Source organism: Myxocyprinus asiaticus, chromosome 27, assembly GCF_019703515.2.
Source record: "Myxocyprinus asiaticus isolate MX2 ecotype Aquarium Trade chromosome 27, UBuf_Myxa_2, whole genome shotgun sequence".
In the NCBI taxonomy this organism is placed as follows: domain Eukaryota; kingdom Metazoa; phylum Chordata; class Actinopteri; order Cypriniformes; family Catostomidae; genus Myxocyprinus; species Myxocyprinus asiaticus.
Genome location: NC_059370.1, coordinates 15,012,498 through 15,039,722, shown reverse-complemented (window position 1 = coordinate 15,039,722; position 27,225 = coordinate 15,012,498). Strand labels below are relative to the sequence as shown.

At 37.7% G+C, this 27,225-nt stretch overlaps 1 protein-coding gene across 4 annotated transcripts; it reads right to left on the bottom strand.

The window, feature by feature from the left end:
* Nucleotides 1–1,256: 1,256 nt before the first annotated feature.
* Nucleotides 1,257–26,635, bottom strand: LOC127418328 (transmembrane anterior posterior transformation protein 1 homolog). 4 transcript variants are annotated; one of them, XM_051658898.1, is made up of 15 exons: nt 26,427–26,635; nt 24,628–24,776; nt 21,168–21,286; nt 14,768–14,800; nt 11,029–11,191; nt 10,764–10,899; nt 10,484–10,581; nt 10,217–10,286; nt 9,261–9,341; nt 8,372–8,481; nt 7,696–7,755; nt 7,441–7,509; nt 7,231–7,307; nt 6,853–7,016; nt 1,257–3,414 (listed from the first exon to the last, which is right to left on the bottom strand). In XM_051658898.1, exons 1-15 carry the CDS (start codon nt 26,620–26,622, stop codon nt 3,170–3,172), a joined length of 1,770 nt encoding a protein of 589 aa, XP_051514858.1. In that variant the 5' UTR covers nt 26,623–26,635; the 3' UTR covers nt 1,257–3,169. The 4 variants fall into 4 exon arrangements, with proteins under 4 accessions (XP_051514858.1, XP_051514859.1, XP_051514860.1 ...); XM_051658899.1 differs by having other exon boundaries at nt 11,029–11,188; XM_051658900.1 differs by lacking the exon at nt 14,768–14,800.
* Nucleotides 26,636–27,225: the final 590 nt, after the last annotated feature.

Here is a 27,225-nt window from a genome sequence, read left to right as displayed (position 1 = left end):
TCAGTTTGGTATCTGCTGGTTCTGCTGAAGAAGGACAGGGAGGTTTGTGGTGTGTGGAGGAGTGAGGTAAACAGATTACTTCACAGAGATAAAGATGGAGATGGAGGGTGGATTCTGTCAGAGAGAAGGTCACTCAGTGGCAGATTACTGTCTCGGGCTGTCAGATACATGGGTGCAGTTTAAATAGCTGACATAGAGAAAGCATTACATGTGACAATATTGTGATTTGGTCCAAAAAGGTAATTTCTGTTCTGTCAGCTATCCATATAACCTTAAGAGACACTTTATGAAGCAAAAGTAAGCTACATCAGGTAACATTACATGCAAATGGATAGTTTACATGACATGTTATCGTAGGACTATTTAAGTGTACTAAAAAAAGGTGAACCTGAAAGGTAGTTAAAAATAGGGCAAATCAAAGGTGACCAATTACACCACATACACTATCCTTTCCTTGGTAATTTAATATTAATTTAAAGGGATAGTTCACCCAAAAATGAAAATTCTCTTATCATTTACTGACCCTCATGCCATCCCAGATGTGTATGATTTTCTTTCTTCTGCTAAACACAAATGAAGATTTTTAGAAGAATATTTCAGCTCTGTAGGTCCACACAATGCAAGTGAATGGTGATCAGACCTTTGTAGCTCCAAATATCACAAAGGAAAAATAAAAGTAATCCATATGACTCCAGTGGTTAAATCCACATCTTCAGAAGTGATATGATAGTTGTAGGTGAGAAACAGAACAATATTTAAGTCCTTTTTTATTCTAGATCTCCACTTTAACTTTCACTTGCAGATGTGAAAGTGAAACTAAACAGGCACCACATGTGACTTTAAGATGTAAAAGTGAAAGTGGAGATTTACAGTAAAAAAAAATAAAACTTAAATATTGATCTTTTCTTCTAAAAAATCTTTGTGTTCTGCAGAAGAAAGAAAGTAATACACATCTGGGATGGCATGAGGGTGAGTAAATGATGAGAGAATTTTCATTTTTGGGTGAATTATTCCTTTAAACTAAAATTTTTATATTATGTCAACTACCCAAATAGATAAGGTAAGAAATGTCAGGAAAAATGATTACAAAACAAAATATAAAAAATAAATGGTGACCAAGTTACAGTACCTAAAATACACATTTTTTCATAATAATTTCATATAGATTTAACCAATATTTTAAATGTCAGCTACCCAAATAGTCAAGGAAAAAATGAAATGTCAAGAACAATAGATCTTTAAAAAATAAAATAGGACAAATTACAAAACCATTTTATTTTGCTGTACCAAAAACAGGGCTGCTGTTACATAAAAACAAAGGGTTTAGTCTTCAAACTTTAAGTATAAAATTACTTTTTAGCATTGCTTTGCATTATGTCACATTTTAAAAACATAATAAGAACACACCATATGAACAACAGACCTTTGCAGCCATATCTAGAATCTCTCCAAAGATAGTGATCTGATTTTTACAATGATAACAAACAATACAATATCCTTAAATAAAAACTACAAATGAGTGGAACACGTCAATTGGGGGTACTCTCAAAAGAACTTATTCTCAGTCAATCAGAATCACCCAACTATACACAATACACAGAATTTGAAGCACTTTTGGAACCTGTCCACCTACTTATTGTATACTGGAGGTAAATTCAATTCATAGGCTGTACAGATTAAAATTTTGGCATTCACATTCACATGACATTCAACTTTCTCCATTGCAAAGTCAACCAACAAGAAACACTATAAAATAGTATAAACATGACATTGTACTATTAATCATTATATTTTTATTAAATTACTTTTAAACCAACAAACTGTAATTACATCAAATTATATAATCACTCAATATAAGACTCACCACAAATTATTTGAATTTCAAAATACAAAAAAAAAAAAATACAAAAAAAAAAGATTTGCATTTAAAAAAAAAAAACTCATACTGTTACACTTCATATGAAAGTTCAGTTATTTTCTCTTTTATGACTGGTATATACACATGTGAATGTCAAATTAAAAACAAACTAAACAAAAAAAATACTCTACTGTACAGCTTAAGACAATATGGTAAATCAGTGCAAAGTTCAGTCAGCTGGATTGACAAAGTGAAGACGTTTAAGACACACTTCAGAGTTGAATTATCAAGTGGCCTGATATCAGCATAGCAAACTCTTTTTTTCTTGGAGATGATAGTGACAACAAAGTACCATATCTATTAAAAACAGACTTCAGCTGAACCAAATAGCATTACAAATTCTAAAAACAAATATTTGCCAGACTGATGAATTCTAATGGCAGCATCAGTGGCAAAACTGTTTAGCACATTATTTTAAGCCAAATGGGTGTGAATAAATAACTTTATCTATTTATTTTAATAAGCTATAAATTGAATGTTTATTAATAAGATCACTTGTTTAAAACTTTTCTATCTCTAATCCTTGATCAAAGTAAAAGTTCACCCCAAAATTGTTTTATTCTGTCCTCATTACTCATCCTAATGTTGTCCCAAACCTGTATGACTTACTTTCTTCTGCAGAACACAAAAGGAGATTTTAGGTAGAATGTTAATATCAGTAACCATTCAATTTCATTGCATCTTTTTTCCATTCATTGAGAGAGAATAGTGACAGAGGCTAATGTTCTGATTAACATCTTCATAGCAGATAGAACATTTGGAACATGAGGTTGAGTAAATGATGAGAGATTTTTATTATTTTTTATTTTTGGGTGAACTATCCCTTTAAATGACACCTTTTAGTTTCCACTCAAAGGCAAATTTTGAGTGGGAGGACAAAAAAACTAATTTGTAAGACATTCATGCCACAGGTTCAGGATGTTCACTCTCTGATAAAGTGTGAGACAGAGACATATCCTAAAGCAACATACACTTGACTTTAAGTGTCATGCGATCTGCCAGATTGCCATGGGCAAACAGACTCTGTTTTAATTTGAAATGTCTTACGCTCTCTTTCTGCCTCCTTTGGTAGATATTCCACTGGAATAGAAGCAAAGAGATAGGAAAACAGCAATTTTCCAGTTTGAGACAAATAGTACTATCAGTCTTGGGAGAACCCTCTTGGCCCAAAACCCTCTTGCAAATGGTAACAGATTGTGAGTTTTTTTCATTTCCATTCCTGAGCAGTTACTATGGTGACAGGGTTAGAATTCACCCGATTCGGTTGCCGCAAATTGTGAAGCGGTCTATCTCCAGCAGGTCTTTTTTTGAGGTTCTGTGTTTAAGTTCAGAGGATTCTGCCATCTCGCTGGTGCCCTCCTCTGGTTTAGGGAAAGAATCTGGGTGCGGGTCACTGGTCACCTTAGTTGCAGGGGGTGGTGCTGGGGGGAAAGACCCCATTCTTGGGGGTGGTTGCTTGGTGATGGAGGTGGAGGGTCGCTGAACCTTAGGTTTTTCTGAAAAAAGATGAACAAACAAAGAATCAGAGACATAAATAGTGACAACCATTATATCAAAGGGAGGCATTTAAAGGAATAGTTCGCCCTAAAATGAAAATTCTGTCATTATTTACTCACCCTAATTTAGTTCCAAACCCATCTGATGTGAAATATTTCCCATGGAACACAAAGAAGAAATTTTGAAGAATCTTTTGCAACTCTTTTCTCAACTCTAATGACCATGGCTGTCACAAAACAAAAAAGCAAACAAAGCACCATGAAAGAAGTCCATGTGACTCGTGTGCTATTTTCCAAGGCTTCTGAAGACATTCGATAGTTTTGTGATAGCTTTGTTAAATGTCGGTCTTCAATACACAAAGCTAGTATATCCTCGTGCGACCCCGCGTCCACATGTGTGGATGTATTTTGGCTTCGCTATACGCAACGCATAATTTAAATGAATTAAAAACGATGGAATACTGTTCACAAGACTCTAGACTGTCATTTAAGGGATACATTTCTGCCATAACATACCACATGACACAACAGCATGACGTCGATTTCCATGAACCGCTTATGGGCACAGCACCAGCAAAAAAGCCTCTGGGGTGTAAACCTCTATGTTTTTTGATTGGAACGTTTTTGCTTGTAAAGAGTAGCGTCTCTAGTTTCGTTTGATATGTCGCTTTCAAAAATCCATTCATTTTCACACATCAGCGTGCTGATAAAGATGAAGTCCACATATGTGGAAAATGGGACAATTTTCCCTCATAAGTTGAAAAAACATGCTAGTTATTTTGAGTAATTCTCAACTGTAACAAATCTGTGGGTCATTTTGCTTCATTTGAAAATAAACTGTTATAATTTATTTTGTTATCAATATACAATATGGTTCTAGTCATTAACATTAGTAAATGCATTCCTATATATTTACTAGTCCCCAAACGATTTATCGGTCGGTCGATATTAGCCTTTCACCGATATATCACCGTATATGTTTACCGATATGCACAGATATGAAAACTTTTTTTTAGAACATATAATGAGAAAACAATGCTTTAGAATTGGTGTCATAACGTAGTTTGTCCAGCAGAGCATGCTCCGACTCCACTGTTTACAGAGCTGAGCTGACAGTGGCTCTGCAGACAGGGCGGAGTTAAACGGTGCGGTGTTAAGCGGTGTCTTCTCGGTAAGTTGCTAACTAGTCTGTGAAATACATATTGGAAAGTTAATAAACAAAGACCCCATCATTTTCCCTTTTCAATATAACTAATATAATGTTAACCCTGTCCCTGACAACCATGTCACTCATGTCTATCACATCTGTTTGCTGTTAACCAGCTATAGTTTGTCAGTGCAGTAAGTAATGTAGCAGATTGAAAGGTAAACATCAGAGCATCTTTTTGCAGCTCAGCAGACAACAGTGCGGTGGTGGATTGTGTCTGTTGAGTTTTGATTTCAGGCTACGTTGTTACCTAGTTGGTGAGATGCAATGCTGAAAAATAAATAAACAATATATTTTACTCTCCGTGATAATGAGCTTATAGCTACCTAGCTAACCATGTAGTTACGTTCATTGCTTGTTAGCTGAGTGGAAGCTAATGTGTAAACGTATTCACTAACTGTTTTGCTCAGGATTCACAGTTTGGTACTCCCTTCAACCGAACAATTCCAGTCGTTGCATTTATAAAATGTAATACTTAAAAGTCTGGTTTTCCTCCATTGAAAGTTCCACCTGAACTTGTATAGTAGAATACGGTGTAACGCCGCTGCCAATGTTTATCTCTTGACTCGGCAGGTGTAAATGCTTCTTGTTTTACAACCTTCCCCAAATTGACTGTCAGTATTAAAATAGTCAGCATTTGACTGATATTAAACCATAAAACTGATGTTTATTTAGCTATTTATTGTATTTTTATTTATTCTTTATTTAAATGGTCAGCAACTGACTGATACTAAACATACAGTACTGATGTTTATTTTGCAATTTATTTTATTTATTTTTAATTATAATTTTAATTTATTCTTTATTTAAATGGTCAGCAACTGACTAATACTGAACATACAGTACTGATGTTTATTAAGCTATTTATTGTATTTTTATTTATTCTTCATTTTCTGTGTTAATTTCTAGAATTTGTTGACAATGTATAATAATATTGTCAAATATTATTTGATAAAAATATTTAAGAAAGCAGCCTTCCGAGTACCTTTACATAGTCATATCGGTGCAAAATCGGTGCACAATCCACATAGAAAAGGTCTGTTTTCATTCCAGCACAAAAATTAACTATATCGGCCACCATATCGGTAATGAATTCCCCCCTCCTCTAAAATCGGTATCCCATATCGGTCGGGCTCTAATATTTACTATGCATTTTCACATTGAGAATAAATGTATTCAAGCAAAAGCTGAAAAATTTTGCTTTCAGAGGCTTTATGGAATTAATAAGGTTCTATTAAATAACTGTTCTGAGACCAGTGCAGACAGACAGCACACTGGAGGTTAAGTCATTCACTAAATAGAGAGCAAGGGAGCAAAGGTGCATCCTATGGCTTTCTATGCAGCTAAGTGCACTCACTCCAAAAATCCAACCAGAAGTTTAGTTTCAGGCTGCAGATGATGTTTGGACCACTCAGCATGTTTGGCAGACATGGGACATTGATAATCAGTACATAAATTCAGAATTTTATAATGCAAAATTTATTTTAACATGGTTGTCAGTGATTGGATGATGCTGGCCATTACTTTGAATCATAATGATTTATTCAGCTTTATAGAAAATCAGCTGTAATGTCTGTAACGTCTCAAAAACATGAATAACCAACACTCTTGGACACATAATAAACTATATGATGAAAAAAATCTGACTTTCTATAGCTTGGTATTACTTAAAATGTCACAAATTAGTCCTGCTGTCCACATATGTGGACATCAATTTTAAGGAAAACTATTTGCTCTAGACCAGTGGTTCTCAACCAGGTGGCTGGGACCCACTAGGGGGCCTCAGCACACTTCCAAGGGGGCCTCAAGTTGACTTAAAATTTATTTAAAATAAGAAATATTAAAATACGTAAAATAATTCAACTTAATTAAAATGCTAAAAAATATTTTAGATGTATGCCTACAAATTATAAACAGAGTCTTTCTGAAACTTCTAGAATCAAAAATTATCCTTGATTAATTATTTTTTTCAGACCCGTCTAGTTTCGGGCAAGGGGGACTTCAAATATTATCTTGGACAGTTGGGGGCCTTGGAGTCAAAAAGGTGGAGAACCACTGGTCTAGACAGCTGTGGTCACTATGAACTATTATTTTATGGAAAAGCATCATGGAGATTCTTCAAAAATTCTCCTTTTGTGTTGCACAAAAAAAAATTAAAAAATTAAAAACACAACAGCATAAAGGTTTGGGACAACATGAGGGGGAGTAAATAATGACCAAGCTGGTGTTACCTGTGGGTGGGTGAGATTTGGCCTGGGTGGCTTTCTTGGGCTTTTGTTTTGGAGTTTGCGCAGTCGGTCTGTCAAACAGCTTCCCTTCCATGTTGGCTTCTTTTACATAGCGGCAGGACTTTCCCAGCAGCACTATACTGTTCAACACTTTCAGTGTTATCAATCTGCAGAATCACACACCAAACACACTATCAAGTTAAAAGCACCACTACTGTTTTCAGAAGTTCCCAGCAGAGTACAACTACTCAAAAATCTGTTCACAGATGGTACTAATAAACAGCAGGAAAACACTATTAATCAAATAAAATAGGTCTGTAGAGAGTGAGCATCAATGCTTAATGAGATGATGGCAACACACTTGTTAAGTAAGACTTTTACCCAAGATAAAAGAGAAGCAAACAGATAGATGAGAGAGCGCCCTGAATCTTCACTGAGCTCATCACCACTCGAATCAGCTGAAGGAGACAACAAATTGGAAACCACATCATATATGTGCAGTACCTGTAACATGTATCATATGGTGGTACTGCTCACTGCTATGTGCAGTAACTCTAGTAGCTAAAAAAAAAAAGAGAAAAATCTTCTCACCAGCACAGCCAGAGGTAGAGGAATGAAGCCCATCCTTCGTGCCACTGAATCGCTGTAGTCTGTATAGGCCTGTCCATGAACACGATACGAGTGAGCTTTATTTATTATTATGCATTTAACAATTTATTTTGTGTTTACAGAGCCTGGGGCTGCCATAGATACAGGTTTGATTTCTCAGGACACCTATTTCAGTGATATACAGTATATCAGGTTGTAAGACATTCTATGTGTAGTAGACAATAATGTCTCACTTACATTCTGTTGACGACTGCTGACGAGCTCAAAGGCCAAGCTGGCTTTATATTCACTGTAGACCTAAAGAACAGGATAGAAAAGCTTCATTCATCTATGGTGCCTATATCTATAGTGATGGTAATGCTCTTTATGTAGGAGGCCAATTGCACAATGATAGAAGTGTTGGTGAGAAACAGATTTTTTATTTTTTTTTTTCTCCCAACTTGGAATGCCCAATTCCCAGTGCGCTTTTAAGTACTCGTGGTCACATAGTGATTCGCCTCAGTCCGGGTGGCGGAGGACGAATCCCAGTTGCCTCCACATCTGAGACCGTCAACCCGCGCATTTTATCACGTGGCGTGTTGAGCGCGGGTTGATGTGGAGACATAGTGCGTGTGGAGGCTTCATGCCATCCACCGCGGCAACCACGCTCAACTCACCACGTGCCCCACCGAGTACGAACCACATTATAGCAACCACGAGGAGTTTACCCCATGTGACTCTACCCTTCCTAGCAACCGGGCCAACTGGTTGCTTAGGAGACCTGGCTGGAGTCACTCAGCACGCCCTGGAATTCAAACTAGCGAGCTAGCGAACTCCAGGGGTGGTAGCCAGCGTATTTTACCACTGAGCTACCCAGGCCCCCGAGACACAGATTTTTGACAACCAGATAAAGCAACAAATCTGTGGCTCTCACATCAGCTGTTATGTCATTGAATTTGGTGATGAAGGCGTGCTTGACGACATCAACTGCAACCTCAGAAGCGATCACCATGAAGACATCTGGGAGCAGCACCCACAGGTGATCTGCAAGCAACAGCAAAAACTATTAAGTACTGATTACTTTTAAGAACTGAATAACACAATAAAGTACTAGTAAGTACTGCAATCATTATGAAACTGCTTAGATTGACCTCACAAAGCTGCAAAGATTCCAAAAGCAAGATTCTGCTGGCCCTAGAATAAACTAACTATTGGACTAAAGAGAAGCGAGATACCACTTGCAGATGCCAACCTTTAAGGCCAGGACTAAATTACAAGAATATTCTGGGATAAATACAAGTTTTGCTCAATCAACAGCATTTGTGGCATGATGTTAATTACCACAAAAAATATTTTCAACTCATCCCTCGATTATAAAAAAAGAGGGCACAATTCTCAGTTACAGTAAGGCACTTACAATGGAAGTGAATGGGGCCTGTTTATAAATGTAAAAATACACACAGTTTCAAAAGTTTACATCACAAAATGTAAACATTATATGTGCTAACATGATTTTAGTGTGACAAAATCACTTATAAAACTTGTCTGTGTCCAGATAAAGCCAATATTACAACTTCGTGGTCATGTCGACGTTTATGAACTGGCCCCATTTACTTCCATTACAAATGCCTTACATCACTGCAAATTGTGCAATGTATTATTTGTATCTTCTACTTATATGTATATATATATATATATAAAGGGACGAGTTGAAATAATTTTTTGTGGCAATGAACATCATGCCACAAATGCGGCTGATTGATCTTAACTTGCATTGAACCCACAACATTCATTTAAATCTGAGCCTTAATCCAAGTCCAGACCTGAGTTCCAGGAAAACTGCTCCATGTTCCTCAGGCAAACGATGAGAAGCAATACATAGTGTGTGAACCGCTCCTTAATATCTGCAAGCCAGAAAATATAAACCCAAAACATGAGCAACACAAAGGCATACTGCAAATATCATATATGCACATATTATACATTATATTCACAAATCCACTCTCTTTCCAATCCCTTTAAAACATGAGGGGAAACCATAGTCAACGCAACCAAGCTTTTTAGATCACTTCAAAGGATGGTAATTCATAAAATCAACACTTTATTCCTGCAGGCTGTGTATGAATAGTGACTTGAGGGATTATTTTATCACAAGGGCTTGAATGGACAGCCACCGGGCTTAGTGGCTGTTTTGGGGGGTGGGGGGGGCAGTAAACAGCGGACGGCAGAATAGGTGCTGATTACAGTATATCAGAACGCTTTCATAAAGCGGATGGGCACTGGAGGAAACTGCATCATACCCTCTCAGCTTCTCAATGAGCATTATCAGAAAGCTTTTGAGAGCTTCGATTAGCATTTCAAAAAGATGCTATAATGTTTCTGAGTCAGCCCACACAGAACACTCAAGACCGCAGCTTTACCTGCTTTGCTATCAAAGTGATTAAGAAGACAAACCGTACAAATTCAAGTTGCGTTGAGAGGCAAATTGCAGTGGTATTGCCTGTTTTTGATCTACACTATGAAGGTTTAATGCATTAACAAAAATACTGTGGTACTGCCATGGCCTTCTGGACATGTACCATGGCAATAGTACCATGTTTTTTAGCACATTGCAGCACCTTGGAGTACAATGTAAATAGCATGGCCCATGATTAAGGTGATCATTCAGTACCATGATATACACGCTATATGGCCATGTAATGTGTATCAGAGTACCATAGTATTACTATCACTGTACCATAGTGCCATCACAGTACTTTTTTTTTAAGGGTGGACTCACCGCTGTTAGACATCTGAAAGAGGTTGTTCTTCTCAAACTTCTTAAACACGCTTCCCTTGATTTCAACAAACTGAAACATGGACAAAGACTTGCCAAAAAATGCTTGATTTCAAATTTGCTATTAAATTTACATTCTACAGAAATAAATGTTTAGTGACACATTAGTTTGATTAACTGTATGATTAACTGTATGATATAGAGAATTCTGCAGATCGTGTGTAAAGTGTATGTTTGTGTGTGTGTGTGTGTGTGTGTGTATATGCTCACATTGTTGGACATCATAATGGTGAGCAGAGATTTGTTATGCGAGTTGAAAGCCACATTTAGAGTCGAGGCCTGAACCATGATGAGGATGGCATGCAGAACTGAATCAAATTTACACTGAGATAAAAAAACCTTCTTTAGTCATGAAATGTTATTTTATGGTGTTACAAGTTTTACAAGTGTTCTAATATCAAACACTTGCAATATAAAAAATAATGGTTAAAAGCTTGGGTTAAAAGCTTTATTATGTGTTATAGACTTCTTGTATCATAAAAAAGGATACAGACATAGAAGACGGCCATGAAAAAATGGGGAATGACACCAATATGGGCTCTCTTTCGTGACTTTGGCTCAGTGGCCGTCCAGTACAGTGCGTCTAAAATGTCTTGCCCAAAAGACGAGAAGAGACGGTCTGCCACCTAAGAAATGAAATGACACAGCGATACTTACAATTCTGTTTGGCACGACATAAGGGGTGAGTAAATAATGAGAGAATTTTCATTTTTTGAGGGAACCATTCCAAGTTATTGAAACTTGCTTTACAGCACCTCCAGCATGTTGTAGATGATGTAGAGTTTGATGACTGACTGGCCCCGGATCAGGTGGTACATCATGGCATAATCGACATAGTGCATCATGGAGTAACACAGCACCATGATTAAACCTTTCAGCAGGTCACAAACCTGAGCTGGCTGCATGAACCGAGAGCTACTGACACACACACACACACACACACACACAGAGAGAGAGAGAGAGAATAAGTGTATAAAACTAGCCTGAAGTGAGAACAAGTTGCAGTGAATGCTTAATGAACACATTAATTATGAATAGAACTTATGAGTTTACAAAATAAGGCCAACAGCAATGATTATACACATCAGCTTCAAAACACCACCGCACTGAATACAAGCTCGGTTTGTGTGGGTGGAAACTGAGAAATACAATGATGGGTGTTTCTTCAACTACAGGCACTTTCGTGTCCCAGGTGTTGACAGATTTCAAATGTTTTTTTCTTTTTGTTATATGAAGGTCACATTGAAAAACGTAATAACATGCCTTCAACATTTCTACTTTTTAAATATCTTCTGCATATATTTTATTGTATTACTCTTGTTCAGACCCACATTTTCAATCTTAGAATTTGAAAATCCATCATAAAAAATAATGTCTTTAAAAAAAAATTTAAATGAAGATAATCTAATAAGCATAAAACAATGCAATATTTATTACGTTAAAGTTCATTATAATAATTTTTACGCAAATGACAAATGCCCCTGTTGTGGCGTCATTTTCACCAGGACCAACCATTTTGCCCCAATTTAAAAAACTAAGGTAAACATTAAAAATGTTTTAGCATAATTTTCAATCAAGCCGTTTTTTGGTTAAATTATGTAAAAAGTGTGAAAATATTATTTCATTGTGTGTATTTAGTGAACATAAAATGCAAGCAATGAAATCACCCTTTGCAAGACAAAGGGGTCTGGCATTTTATCCCCAAAATGTTTTAATGACATTTCCCTCCACAGAATGTTAAGCGGAATAATACATCATTTGAGATGTGGTGGTAATTACACTTGTTGGTTCAGAAGAATTATGAATGTAGAAAAAAAAAGATGCATGTACAGTATATCACCTGTTAGACCTTTTTAGCACGGAAATCAAATTAACTATAGGGCCAAAAATGTGAATAGTTGAAGAAAACACCATGGAACAACTCAAAACCCATGCAGGTGTTTGATGTATTGCATTCATGATTGGACAATAATAAAATAAAATCAGCTCAGCATTGAAGTTTATCACACCCTACTTTGTTCAGCTAAGACACTTTTATCAGAAGACAAATGAACAAAACACATCCGTTTTATTTGAGGAGCTGAGCCGTGATTCAGAGGTGTGCAAAGATCCTGAATCCTGGGTGTGGGTGGGAGAATACAAAATGGAAAAACTTGTCGGATGTCTAATTTTCACTTGAGGCATCACACTCCCACTCGTGAGGAGGAATCAACACATTCTCAGAGAAACAAGGTGCAGACTGAGAATCAGCAACAGAAAGCTCAAGTGTGAACCTGCAGACTTTGACTTATTCATGCGACTTATTAATGTTTATTGTCATCATAAACTGTGCAAGGCTGTGTAACAGGGTCAGGAAACCATGGCCTGGCCAAAAATTCTATCAAAAACACTGTACCTATTTTATGGGGACAAAAACACCCCTTCATTTAATTCCTCAGTTATTTTTTAAAATCTTTTATTTACAATTGATATATTTCAAAATATTTAATTCCAGGCTTACTTAGTAATAGGTTTATTGCCTTTGTAGACAACAAAGTGACATTTAGCGGTCACATATCTACACAGCTCTCTCAGAGTCAAGTGTTGTTGAATATGTACCGAATATGATTTTAATTTAAAATACTAAAATCTTCTGAAAGCACTCTCGACAGCTCCATAACATGAAAAAACAAGCAAACAAATACAAATAAAAAAAGTCTACTGTGACAGACAGTAGCAAGGTATATAATCTTACCTTAATCTCTTAATCTGCATTATGTACTTTATTTGAAAGGTTATAGCCATAATTGTTCCAACTGAGAACTTTTTTCAAAGCTGAAGTGTGTAATTTCTGCGGCACGAGTGTCACCAAACAAAATTGCAAAAATAAACGTTATAAAAAGCTTTCCCGAATAATCCCCCTTTATGCCATTGATTGAACGAAGATAATCCCACACCCAACTCATGTCAATATTGGTTGAGTCAATGTTGATTGTGAAGCTCAAAACACATGATAGTCGTTTATGTGAGAACTTGCATTGTTTAGTGCTAAAAACAACTCAAGTTCTCACGTGAACACGCATGCCACTGTGAACGAGCTTGACTCATGCAATCATGAACGAGCAATGGACATCAAAATTTGTGCTGAAAAAATGACTTCAATTGTAAAGTATTTAAAAGATGTGCAGTGATATTCATTAAAACATCTTGTGTTCTGCATAAGAAAGGAAGTCATACTGGTTTGGAACATGTGAATTATGACATAATGACATATACTGTATATACACTCACCAACCACTTTATTAGGTAAACCTGTACATCTACTTATTCATGCGATTATCTAATCAGCCAATCATGTAGCAGCATTGTAATGTATAAAATCATTATGTGAACATTAACTGAAGCTCCTGACCCATATCTGCATGATTTTATACATTACACTGCTGCTACATGATTGGTTTAAGAAAGCTTCATATAAAAAGCTTTTGTCCTTTCTATTCACATTGATGGTGTGGGAGCCAAGTATCATACAACAGCAGAATTTTAATGCTAACTGGTTTCAATTTTGCAAAGTAACAAACATGAAAAGCTAGTTGGCTACTACTTAAAAATCTTCGTTTATTGCCGGGAAATTTTAAAGGTGACAGTACATTTCATCAAGTTTTACAGAAACATGACTGCAACCTGTCATTTTTTCCATCACATTTAAATAGTGATATTTCTTGCCCATGAGCTCCATAAAATCAAAGCTGAAGATATGACCGTGAGGTATTAATAAAATCTTAAAGTGTAGCTGCAGTATGAATCTGAGGATCCAGTTAAACCTCTTTGCAGTTTTATTAAAGTGAGCAGCAAAAGCCACTATGACTGCACCAAATGGGCCAGAGCAAGAGGGCATTCTTTGTTTTAACTGGTTGCCTTCTCAAAAAACAGCTTAAACTAGCCTAAGGTAGTTTGTCAGACTCCAAGCTAGTTAAGCTGGTCTAGTTTGACAGTTTTAGAGCAGTTCTGGGCACTTGTCAAATGACCGAGCAGCTAAACCAACTCTAAACCAACTTGACCAGCTGAAGCCCATCTTAAACCAGCTAAAACCTGAAACCATCTTATGCTTTTTTTTTTTATTTTTATTTTTTTAAGCAAGGTTGTATGTAATGTAGCATCTCTGTGTTATGCCATGCCTCCTTTTTGCACTGTCACGGAGTCAGACCACACTCTCTAGTCATCATGATGAGACACAACCACTACAAGATTTTACTGACACTTCACAGGGTCAACAAGCAACCACTTCACTTGCCAGCAACTGACAGTTCAAATAAATTTCTGCATCATCGTATCATAAGCTAAACCATTCAAAAGCAACAAAACGTTATCACTGGCCAGGGACATGAACACACTGCCAAGCTTGCAAATGCTACGGTTACATGCTCATAATAAAAGAAACATACAGTATGGATCAAACACAGAATGAAGAATGGGAATGTTGGAGGTGGTTCTCAGTGAAGGCAGGCATCCTACCTGCTCCGTCTGCAATAAGGGCAAACATTAGCGCTGATGAGAGGAGGGAGAGGTACACATCAAAGGTTATACACTTATCTGAGGAACCCTCAATAATAATACATACTTGTTCATTATAAACATGGCTGAGCACAATAAGAGGAGAGTAAGATTTGGTCTGGAAAACAGTGTCTGAAACCATTTCTTGAGATATACCGGCAATCTTAATCATGTCCAGATGCGACGTGGCGTTTCTCGTCTGGTGTGCGACCGGCTTTACGGTTTTTCACAGAGAGCGATCAAAATTCTCCAAAATCCAATAGACATACACTGACAGAATGTTCAAACGGGCCAAAACTGTCAACTGTCAAAAAAATAAAATAAAAATAAAAATTAAAAAAAAAGGTAAATAAGGTCTTTAATCTGCTTAAACTCTCTCTCTTGCCTTGTTTTATTTTTCTTTCTTTCGTAATCTGTAACCTTCAAACTTTTTGTTTTTTTAAATTAGAATTAAACTTTAAGAAAAGGCTTAGTCAAGCTGACATCAAAGTTTGTCTTGAGAAACTTTACCCACCTAGTTATTATAGACCTTTTTCACTCATCCCTGAGTCGTCAGATCCGACTTGGAGAGTTTGAATAGTATCGAAACTTCCTCCTACATTCTGTCAATGGACGGTCGTCAGTTTTTGAATTACCTTGACTGAACTTGACAATAAACATTAACATTTTAAATGGACTATTTAGCTTGACGTGACACATTACTATGTGTGCCATCTTCGATTTTAATGTACAAAATTTCCTGATGTGGAAAATAGCGAGGTGATTTTCAGGTAAAGTGTTACCGTTCATGAGGAAAAATGAGGAGCTGCACAATGCTTACATTATTCTCTGAGGAATAAACATAGTGAACTCTAGTCTGAAAAGAACACTTTTAAAACGAATTTTACTTTTAACATGGTGTTTTAATTGATGATGCATTTGCATAATGTTCATTTCCCTTTTGTGTTTGAAATAATGCAATTGCTGGTTTGTTTGTGCAATTCCCTGTCCTGCAGGTTCACGCTTTACAATATCAGGCAAATTAGACCTTTCCTGTCTGATTATGCTGCACAGCACCTGGTCCAAGCTCTGGCCATTTCAAGACTGGACTACTGCAATGCTCTGTTGGTCGGCCTCCCAGCTAGTACGATTAAGCCACTGCAGATGGTCCAGAATGCAGCAATGTGTCTGGTCCAAAAAGGGCTCACGTCACCCCTCTTGATGACAAGCTACCAGTAGCTGCCCGACTCCACATAGGCCGTGTACACACACTACAAAGTTTTGGGAGTGAAAACCACATTTAAATGCGGGAGTGAATCTCCTAAATTTGATTCCATGTGTGTACGGAATACAGGACTGACTCCCGCAATTGTGATGACTGACAAGTGATAACCACGCCTCACACCTGTGAACAAGAAACATGAATTCCACCAGCTTAACCCGTTTTGTGTATGCTGTTTTTGAGCAAAAAGATTATCCACTAGAGATGTATTATCATCCAATAATGTTTAGTTACCTGCCGTCAACAGAAAAACGTGTTTTGTTTATGCGCGTCTAAATGGCTGTTGTTAAGGAGTGTGTGCTCTTTCTGGACTGCAATGTACGTGTTACCTTGAGATCGCAGGGCTCATCAGAGAAACTACAATTGAGAGAAACAGACTGGAATATACAGTATGAATGAGTGAAGACATGTACCTGTTTATGGATTTTTGCACCAGGAGAAGACAGACACATCTCACACGCACTATTGAAGACGTCTTTAACAACTAGTTGTCCAGTTCGGTTCAATACACACTACCTGTAATTTATGAAAATGCGGTTTGTCAGTACCCAAATTTTTGGGAGACAATTCGGTTGTAGAATGTGGTTGTCACTCCTGTATTTTATCGAACTGCATGTACAGAACAGGATTAAGCACTAACAGGTGAACTGACAACCAAATTTTATATACGATACACAAGTATTTTATATCATCTTCAAACCTGTAATCAGCACGACTCAAGCAATGTCTGTGTTTGATGATGTTGCAGGGTATTCGAAATGAACAGATTTTGTCAAGTGAAGTAAACTTTAAAGGGGACCTATTATGCAAAATTCACTTTTACATGGTGTTTGAACATAAATGGGAGTCGGCAGTGTGTGTACACAACCACCCTACACTGTTAAAAGTCCACCCACTCCTCTTTCTTATATTTCTATTAATCAAAAACAGTGTCTCAAAATGACTGGTTTTCGTATCTGCTCTAAAGTGACATCACTTTAGAGCAGGCCACGCCCACAACTGGTGACGGACTCCACCCTATTATCACAGATCCTCCCCTGAGTGATCGACACACAGTCTGCCATTTTTTTCCGCGCTGGAGCAGCTAAAGTGAGAAGAATAATGTCTCAACTTCGTAAGCATCATAAGTGTTCTGTTGTTGGCTGTAAAAGTGAACATAAGAGTCTTCATGTACTAAAGTGAACATAAGAGTCTTCATGTACTAAAGTGAACATAAGAGTCTTCATGTACTCCCGGCATCAGAGCCACTGAAGACGCAGTGGACAAGTTTTGTTTTTGAAGAAAATGTGCCCCAAAACATACCAAAATTCGTGTATGTTTGAGCAAATCATTTTACACTGGACTGCTTTGTGAATGAGGGTCAATATAAAGCAGGATTTTCAAAAACAAATTGACTCTCAAGCATGGATCAGTACCAATTGTTCGTGTTCCAACTTTATATCCTGAAGATGTAAGTATCGCACTTTATATTTTGTGAATGTTTGCAAATCACCTTTCCGAATGTGCTTGTTAGCTGATTCCACGGCTAATGCAGCTAAAGTTACCATTGTCTCTGATTGTATTCACGGAGACCAGAGCTGTGTCGTTATAGCTTGTTTGCATATGACGTCACATCACTGCGTTGCTGTGGCGTGAAATGCAGATGGATGGCAGGAAGTGATTTTCTACATAAGAAGCACTATCACAAACTCAAAATGCCTATGTTTTGCGTCGTTTACGGTCGCTCATATATATATATGGCTGAACTCCGGTATTTACGGTGTCAGTCATATTGGTTCTGATTTGTTGTTGCTATAGTATCCGAAGCACGAGCTGTAAAGGCACAGCCCTCTTCCGGAAAGGGGGCGGGGAGCAGCAGCTCATTTGCATTTAAAGAGACACACACGAAAACAGCGTGTTTTTGATTCCACCCAAAAAGAGGCATTTACAACATGGTATAATAAATGATCCGTGGTGTATTTTGAGCTGAAACTTCACAGACACATTCTGGGGACACCTGAGACTTATATTACATCTTGCAAAAAGGGGCATAATAGGTCTCCTTTAACAGATATCCGTGCTCAATGAGTAAAGCGCAATGAACACCACGCAGGGACCCTGCAAATCGGAATGCAGCTACAAACACTTTACGCATACGTTGTCACATTCTCCTTGCACTGAAAATGAATGACTTTTGGACACTCGTCGCTGCAAAACACTGTCAGAGTGAACACACAACTGTACACATACAAGATGCCTTGTCACTAATCCGAATGGCTTCTTCATGTATAAGATTATGTGTGGGGAAAACTATTGTGACACTCAATTGACAGACGATGATCAACAATATTGGGAAATGGCAAACCATGGATCTGGGAAATCTGCAAATATATTAAACAGTGGCCAGGGTGTGAAACTAGCACATCGCTACCCGCCTAATGCGACGAGGCTGAATCCAGTATGCAATTTCCTCGTGCGAATGTATTTCATGCGTGAGAAATTTTGCTCATCTACCCGCAACAGGCGGGCGACCTGTAAGACGTCTCGGAGTGACACATGACAAGAAATGCTGTTAGTCACAAAGATACGCACTTGAACAAACACTCTTTATTATATTTTTAACAGACAAAAGAAAAGTTGTCAATGCTTGTGTCTGATTTGCTGTTTGTTCAGAGGCGTGCAGCACGAGCCTGTCATGGGGAACAAGCTCATGTAAAGAGTTTTCACTCTTTTTTTCTCTGTTTCATTCGTCTGAAATTTTTTTGCAAGAATAGTGTCATCTATGAGAATGCTGCAAATTATCTCCGATCATCTCAGGAGGTGCTGTGAGTTTAGTTATCTTTATTTCCACGCAGCAGTTCGTTGTTAACATGCATTGTGAACGCAGCTCTGCAGGTTCAGTAATGTACAGTGCATCCGGAAAGTATTCACAGTGCTTCACTTTTTCCACATTTTGTTATGTTACAGCCTTATTCCAAAATGGATTAAATTCATTATTTCTCAAAATTCTACAAACAATACCCCATAATGACAACGTGAAAGAAGTTTGTTTGAAATCTTTGCAAATTTATTACAAATAAAAAATGAAAAAAAATCACATGTACATAAGTATTCACAGCCTTTGCCATGACACTCAAAATTGAGCTCAGGTGCATCCTGTTTCCACTGATCATCCTTGAGATGTTTCTACAACTTGATTGGAGTCCACCTGTGGTAAATTCAGTTGATTGTACATGATTTGGTAAGGCACACACCTGTCTATATAAGGTCCCACAGTTAACAGTGCATGTCAAAGCACAAACCAAGCCATGAAGTCCAAGGAATTGTCTGTAGACCTCCGAGACAGGATTGTATCGAGGCACAGATCTGGGGAAGGGTACAGAAAAATGTCTGCAGCATTGAAGGTCCCAATGAGCACAGTGGCCTCCATCATCCGTAAATGGAAGAAGTTTGGAACCACCAGGACTCTTCCTAGAGCTGGCCGCCTGGCCAAACTGAGCAATCGGGGGAGAAGGGCCTTAGTCAGGGAGGTGACCAAGAACCCGATGGTCATGCTGACAGAGCTCCAGCATTTCTCTGTGGAGAGAGGAGAACCTTCCAGAAGAACAACCATCTCTGCAGCACTCCACCAATCAGGCCTGTATGGTAGAGTGGCAGGACGGAAGCCACTCCTCGGTAAAGGCACATGACAGCCCACCTGGAGTTTGCCAAAAGGCACCTGAAGGACTCTCAGGCCATGAGAAACAAAGATTGAACTCTTTGGCCTGAATGACAAGCGTCATGTCTGGAGGATACCAGGCACCACTCATCACCTGGCCAATACCATCCCTACAGTGAAGCATGGTGGTGGCAGCATCATGCTGTGGGGATGTTTTTCAGCGGCAGGAACTGGGAGACTAGTCAGGATCGAGGGAAAGATGAATGCAGCAATGTACAGAGACATCCTTGATGAAAACCTGCTCCAGAGCACTCTGGACCTCAGACTGGGGCGAAGGTTCATCTTCCAACAGGACAACGACCCTAAGCACACAGCCAAGATAACAAAGGAGTGGCTCCGGGACAACTCTGTGAATGTCCTTGAGTGGCCCAGCCAGAGCCCAGACTTGAACCCGATTGAACATCTCTGGAGAGATCTGAAAATGGCTGTGCACCGACGCTCCCCATCCAACCTGATGGAGCTTGAGAGGTCCTGCAAAGAAGAATGGGAGAAACTGCCCAAAAATAGGTGTGCCAAGCTTGTAGCATCATACTCAAAAAGACTTGAGGCTGTAATTGGTGCCAAAAGTGCTTCAACAAAGTATTGAGCAAAGGCTGTGAATACTACATGTGATTTTTTTTTTTTTCCCTGTTTTTTTATTTTGAATACATTTGCAAAGATTTCAAACAAACTTCTTTCATGTTGTCATTATGGGGTATTGTTTGTAGAATTTTGAGGAAAATAATGAATTTAATCAATTTTGGAATAAGGCTGTAACATAACAAAATGTGGAAAAAGTGAAGCGCTGTGAATACTTTCCGGATGCACTGTATATCTTTGGATTAAAGAAACAAAGATGAAAGTGATTAAATCATAAAATAATACAAGACACGTTCACCTTGAACCTAAAATTATGTTCTATTTTATTTTCTTTATGCAGCATGAACTGTACTAAAATGCAATACAAACACAAATTCAATAAGAACACACATTTAGCAGCATTATTTTGGGAACACAAGGGAATTTATTAGGCTTTATTATTGTGACTATTATTATCTTTACATTTATAATTGTCTTTAGTTCATAATTTGTAGGCTATTAGTAATTTTCCACCTGTTGTCGTTTACGGATGCTTGCATGAAGGCAAATGGCGCCGCTGGAGACGGTAAATGTTTGGATTTGAGGAGGTGGTTAAATAAGATTTTAATTGTTTTTTGTTTAAAGTGCAATTTGAAGTTAGAAACGTCTTTTGTTTATGTTTCAATAAATTAATTTAATTTTTAAAGCAAAATCAATAAAGCAAAAAAATTCACCGACCCTTGGCAGGGGGGTTGACGATATAATCGTCAAAATAATTTTTAAGGCGATTATTGATCAAATATTTCTTACATATTGTCCAGCCCTAGCGTGTGGGTGTGTGTTACCCGAGGCTGCAGCAGGGAATTGTCAACAACCTCAAGAAGGCCAGCAGAGTTCTCAGGGGGAGCAGGGTGAACACATACAGAAAGGCATCCAGACACAAGCAGAACCCGAAGATCATCAACTGCAGGATGACAGAAACAGTGATGTAAACACATACACACAGAAACAAGCTACATTCAGAGATGTAACGCTTCTGCAAAGCAGAAATCTGTATGTATCATTTGTATTTAGTTATTATGTACTGTGAAGGGCTGTCAAATGATTAAAACATGTTATTGAATTAATTACAATATATGCTGTTAATTAAATCAAATGGCAATTAATTGCATACATCAAAAGTTGCTAAAAAAACAAAAAAAATAAAGCATAAAATTTAAGTCTGCATTAAGCATTGAATAGCCCTAAAAAAGTCAATTTACACATGGCATGTTCTTGCATTTCCTCTGTTTTGTAATTTTTGCACTATTTTATTTGTTGGTCTGTAGGCGGTACTTCAAGCTTGAATGGCTCCAATGGTAGGAACAATTCCTTATTATAGAATTTACTGTACATATGGGTCAGGGAACATGATTGAACGTGACATTTTTTAAATATAATTACATGTACTGCATTAATGTGTTAAATTTGACTGTCCTATAAGAAATCAATCACAGTGACGTAATCTTCCTCAGAAGCCCCTCGGCACTGTGTTAAATTTGACTGTCCTATAAGAAATCAATCACAGTGACGTAATCTTCCTCAGAAGCCCCTCGGCACTGTATCCTGATGCTTCACGATTAAGAGCACTGAGGTGCGTAATGTGTGGAAGGAGGGTTTGATATGTCTGCCAGCACTCAGTAACCTTAGAATCGTATTTATCTTCATTAGGCACTCCTGCATTTTAAAGAAAGAATCAAATGTTAACAAGAACTGCAAGTGAATGTTTTTTTTGTTTTTTTAACTGAGTATGTGAATCCAGGGGGACGATTTATACCAGCAGCTACAAAACAAACAAAGGTTTTTAGGAGACAAACATAGGCCACCAACAGCCCTCTCAAAAATAACAAAGAAAAACAGCAGATAAAATAAGATGAGGAAAACTTGAGCCCTACCTGCTCAGAGTGAAAACTTTGGGTGACGGCAACCATTTCAAACCATAACTTTGTTGTTAAAAAAACCTATCTATACACTAAGTGGACGGTGCTTCCTGAATAAGGATGCATGGCAAACAGAAACTTTAGTGACAAGGTTGTTTTCAGGTTAGTTGGTCAATAGTCTATCAGCTCTACCAGATCTAGTCATATTCAGTATGTTTGAATTGGCAACAGAATGGATGAACTGTTTCCAGATCAGTACTTCACGGTTGTCTCACTGGTGTCTCAAGTATTTGCTGAGCTCTTTCTAGGGACTTTTTTGGGCAGAGAGTTTCAAGGTCACAGAGCAGTCTTTGTGTTCGCATACCTCAGCTGTCAACATTTGCATGTCATATCACAGAAACCTGTTTGAGTGTGTGATCCCGATAGGTCTTTAGATGTGTTTGTAAAACACAATATAAAAAATATGAAATCAGACATACTCCCCTTTATGAATCTTTACCATCTCAATAAGATTATAAGGATGGATCCTTCAATAAAATCTGCTTTGGCCAATTTAAGCATTTATTGATAACCCAATACTTCCATCTAGTGGCAATAAAGTTTACAACACTTTCTGCTAAGGCTTTTTTTTTTTTAAACCAAAGTGTGCAATTTCTGTGCCACTAGCCTTAACAAATGGCACATTAAAAAAAACAAAGACCCTGAACTCTTGGTTGGGTAAAACTTTGGTTGAGCCAATGTAGCTGTGTCAAGATGGTTGGGATGGTTCTACAAATGGCTTACTTATAGTCATCTTTGCATGTTAACCTGAGATAGGATACAATATTTTAAAAGAAACAATTACTCACGACAAGAGTTAGGTGCAGGACTGATTTAGGGCTGTATTTTAAGAGTGCTAGCGCAACTTCAATGGGCATGGCCTTGAAGTTTTGTTTTTTATGCAAGTATGCGTGTAGTCTAGGCGCAAGTAGGTTTGGCGAAATTGCGCACGCAAAGCGCAAACAGGCTGGGTCAAGTGCAGTTTAATTAGTTCTTCTCTGGTAATTGCACCGTCTGCGTCCTACTATATAGTCCATTCCCTGTCAAGCACCAGCGATATAAACAAAGACAGCACATTCATAAGAAGTTGGTAGTGTAAATGGGCTGTAAGCAAAAAATGAGAAGAACAGAAATATGCACTTACGTTCTTTTGTGCATTAACTGCGTCCTTGTTGAATGTCAGGCATATTTCAATGACAGTGACACTGTCATATACTCCTTTTATACGCATGGAAAATGTGGTTCTCGTCAAAATTTGGATGTAGGTGTCATGGTCTGACAGGACCGTGGCATCATCGTCCCCGGTCTGTCTCGTGTTTCGTGTACGTTCTTTGTGTGAGCACATGGGTCCGGCTGTTAGTGACCGCTGTGCACTCTCCGGTGATGTCACGATCCTGTCACCTTGTCAGGTTGGGTTTTTGTCTGACGAGGACCGTGGCATCATCGTCCCCTGTCTGTCTTGTGTTTCGTGTCCGGGGCATGGTGTCTGGATCCTGACTTCCTGTCTGGTTCGGTTTTGGCCTGTGTTGGGATCCGGACACTCATGCTCCATGGTCTGTTTGTTTTGTTCTAAGAGTGTTGACGTTTTCGCCCTCACGTGTTTCAGGTGCTACTGGGAACCCTGACTGTTTCCATGGGAACATTGATCATGCCAACTTTCATCTGCGAGCGGCACCTGCCCCTTGTTTGTTCACGCTATACGAATCCCCCCGTGTGTCATGTCCTTTGCTGGATTGTTTGATTTAATGTTAAATGTAGTTCAGTGTTGACTGAATGTCTTACTAGATTGTTGTTTGGTGTGAAGTAACTAACCTTACTCTCTCTGCCTAGTTGGTCCTGTCTTGGTTGCCCGCTTGTCAGGAGGAGCTAGATCACCCTACCCTGCTGGGCATCGTTCTGCACCTCACTAAGCTTCAACGGAGGATTCCACGAATCTATTCCTCGACATACACAGTGACTGCTCACATTTATTGTAAATAAATCCTTTGAACTGTGACTCTGCATTTGGGTCTGTTTGTCTTGCTAATGCACGTTACAGTAGGCTCCGTTAAATTATAGAGAATTTAAGTATTATTAATAATTTTCATCTACTGACACAAATCATGGCTAGTATGAACAGTGATTGTATCTGCTTTCCAGGTTATGCTGTGGATCAAGGGATCTGTTTTTTTATTCCCCCATGCACTTCTACCGGTCGATTTTGATTTTGAAAAACTCAATTCATTTATTTTTAACCAAAAATATTTCTAAATTAAAATTACACTTCAAAAAAAATGAAAATATAATTAAAATAATGAAGTGGTCAAAAATATGAAAGCATGAAAGAGTAGGATTGTGTAAGACCTACCCTCTCCAGCTCTCTGGGGATCCTCAAGCAAGTATACACTCTCTCCCTCCTCTCAGTGTATTTGGCTTTGTTGTGTTCCAGGAAGTAGCCCCTGGTCAGCTCTGCACACATGAACCTCAACAGAGACGGCTCATCGGACTCATCCAAATCTGTAAGGGAGAGAGAAAAAATATTTTTTAATGCTACCGATTTTAACAGTCAACATTTAAAATGGTGAACAAAAAAGGTGCTTGATTGATTAATTGACACATTTGAGCAAAGGTTCCAATATTTCTGTAAAAACAATCATAGTATGATATAGCATAAATGTAATTGTAGGTGGGTCTGTAATATAATTGTTAAAATGTATAATTTTTCAAATGATGTGTTAGAGTAAAAGTGTTTTGATATTATTATAACATACAGTACAAACATCAAAATACATACAAAACGGCCATAGATTTTTACTGATATACTGGCAAGAAATCAACCATCTTAGTAAATAGGTTTACAGGTGGGAATATAATTGTGATAGACTGATACTGCATCGTCAAGACCATTGGTCAGCTGATATTTGGCCATTTTGAGATTACTGGCAAAGGCTGATAGCATATTCAGTAACTCCCCATTATGTCAGTTCCAAATCTTCATACAGTTTGTCAGTGGATAATAAACATATTTTGTTTTCAGTTTTTAGTTTGAATTTTAGGTACATTATTCAGCAGTTTTATAATAGAATAGTATTTCAGAGATTTAAAGGGATAGTTCACCCAAAAATGAAAATGATCTCATCATTTACTCACCCTCATGCCATCCTAGATGTGACTTTCTTTGTTCTGCAGAACACAAGTGAAGATTTTTAGATGAATATCTCAGCTCTGTAGGTCCATACAATGCAAGTGAATGGTGATCAGACCTTTGAAGCTCCAAAAAGAACATAAATGCAGCATAAAAGTAATCCATACGACACAAGTGGTTTAATCCATGTCTCCAGAAGGAATATGATAGGTGTGGGTGAGAAACAGATCCATATTTAAGTCCTTTTTTACTATAAATTCTCCTCCTTACCAAGTAGTTGGCAATATGTACGAAGAATGTGAATTGCCAAAAACAAAAGAAGAAAGTGAAAGTGGAGATTGATAGTAAAAAGGACATACATATTGATCTGTTTCTATAATATCACTTCTGAAGACATGGATTTAACCACTAGAGTTGTATGGATTACTTTTATGCTGTCTTTATGTGCTTTTTGGAGCTTCAAAGTTTTGGTCACCATTTACTTTTTTATTGTATGGACCTACAGAGCTGAAATATTCTTCTAAAAATCTTCATTTGTGTTCCGCAGAAGAAATAAAGTCACATCTGGGATGGCATGAGGGTGAGTAAAATTTTGGGTGAACTATTTCTTTAAGTTGTGGACTGTTGATAAGATCCCAACAATGAACATTAAGCTAAGTAACTGTCCACAAGAGACCCCAAATAACCCATATTTAGGCTTCACATGAGCAATGTAGACTTGAAAGGAGTCTGTATTTCTGAAGCATGAGTTTAACATAGAGTTCAAGAAAATATCTGTGTGCTGTACACTGTTATTCAGTAGGCTAAATGAAAACAACTTTTACAATGATTAAAGCTGGATTCTCTGATGTTTAGCAGGCAAGTCTAGCAAACTATTGGCTACAAGAACATTTTAAAAACTTTAGATTCGGACACATTAAACAAATTGGCAAGTGCTTTGGTAAAATCTGGTAAAGCTCATGCAAACTAAAGCCACGTTGGAACCTGAAGGCGAAGGTCACTTGACAGATGCTCGAGCTCACCTGAATGTTCGTGCTCCTCGTGTTTAATGCAGGGTTTCTCGTAAAATCCCAGGGTTTCCGTCATTTCCGCCGCAGGGCCAGAAATGTTTGGCTTCTTCGACCTCGAATCACCAGGCCAGGAACATTTTACCCCTCTGTGGTCGTCATTTTCGGCATCTTTTTCATCTGACACCCCGACACCCTGCGAATCCGCCATCTTCGCTGTGACGTCATCGCATCACGCACGTGATATTGATAAACAAATCAAATGTAAGGAATTATTTCACTAATGCAATATTGTATGCAACTGAAAGCACTATATATAGTAATATTATAGAGGGATTATAATAGAAATTATAGTAACATAAACTGCATTATCTTTAATTAAAAAAAATATTTTTGTTTTTATTAGATTATAAATTATATATATATATATATTATATATATATATATATATATATATATATATATATATATATATATATATATATTTTTTTTATTAGTGCTTAAACTATTATACAATCAGGAAAATATGAAGAGTGTCCAGCATTTCTTGCATAAAAACTTCAGAAGTGACGTCATAATTTTGAACACATGGTGGCGCCATTGAGACAATTGAAAGTGAGGTAGGTTACACATCATTCACGTTATTATAGAAAGGCGAAGAACAGTGTGCATCCATCTACAGCTAAATTGTAACATATTTAGCGATGAGTTTAGAATGTACCGGATCATGATGCATCATCCAACATATTATTACGGGGAATAAATGGAAACATTTGCTAGTTTTATTTTTACAGCACAAAATAAAACAAATCAT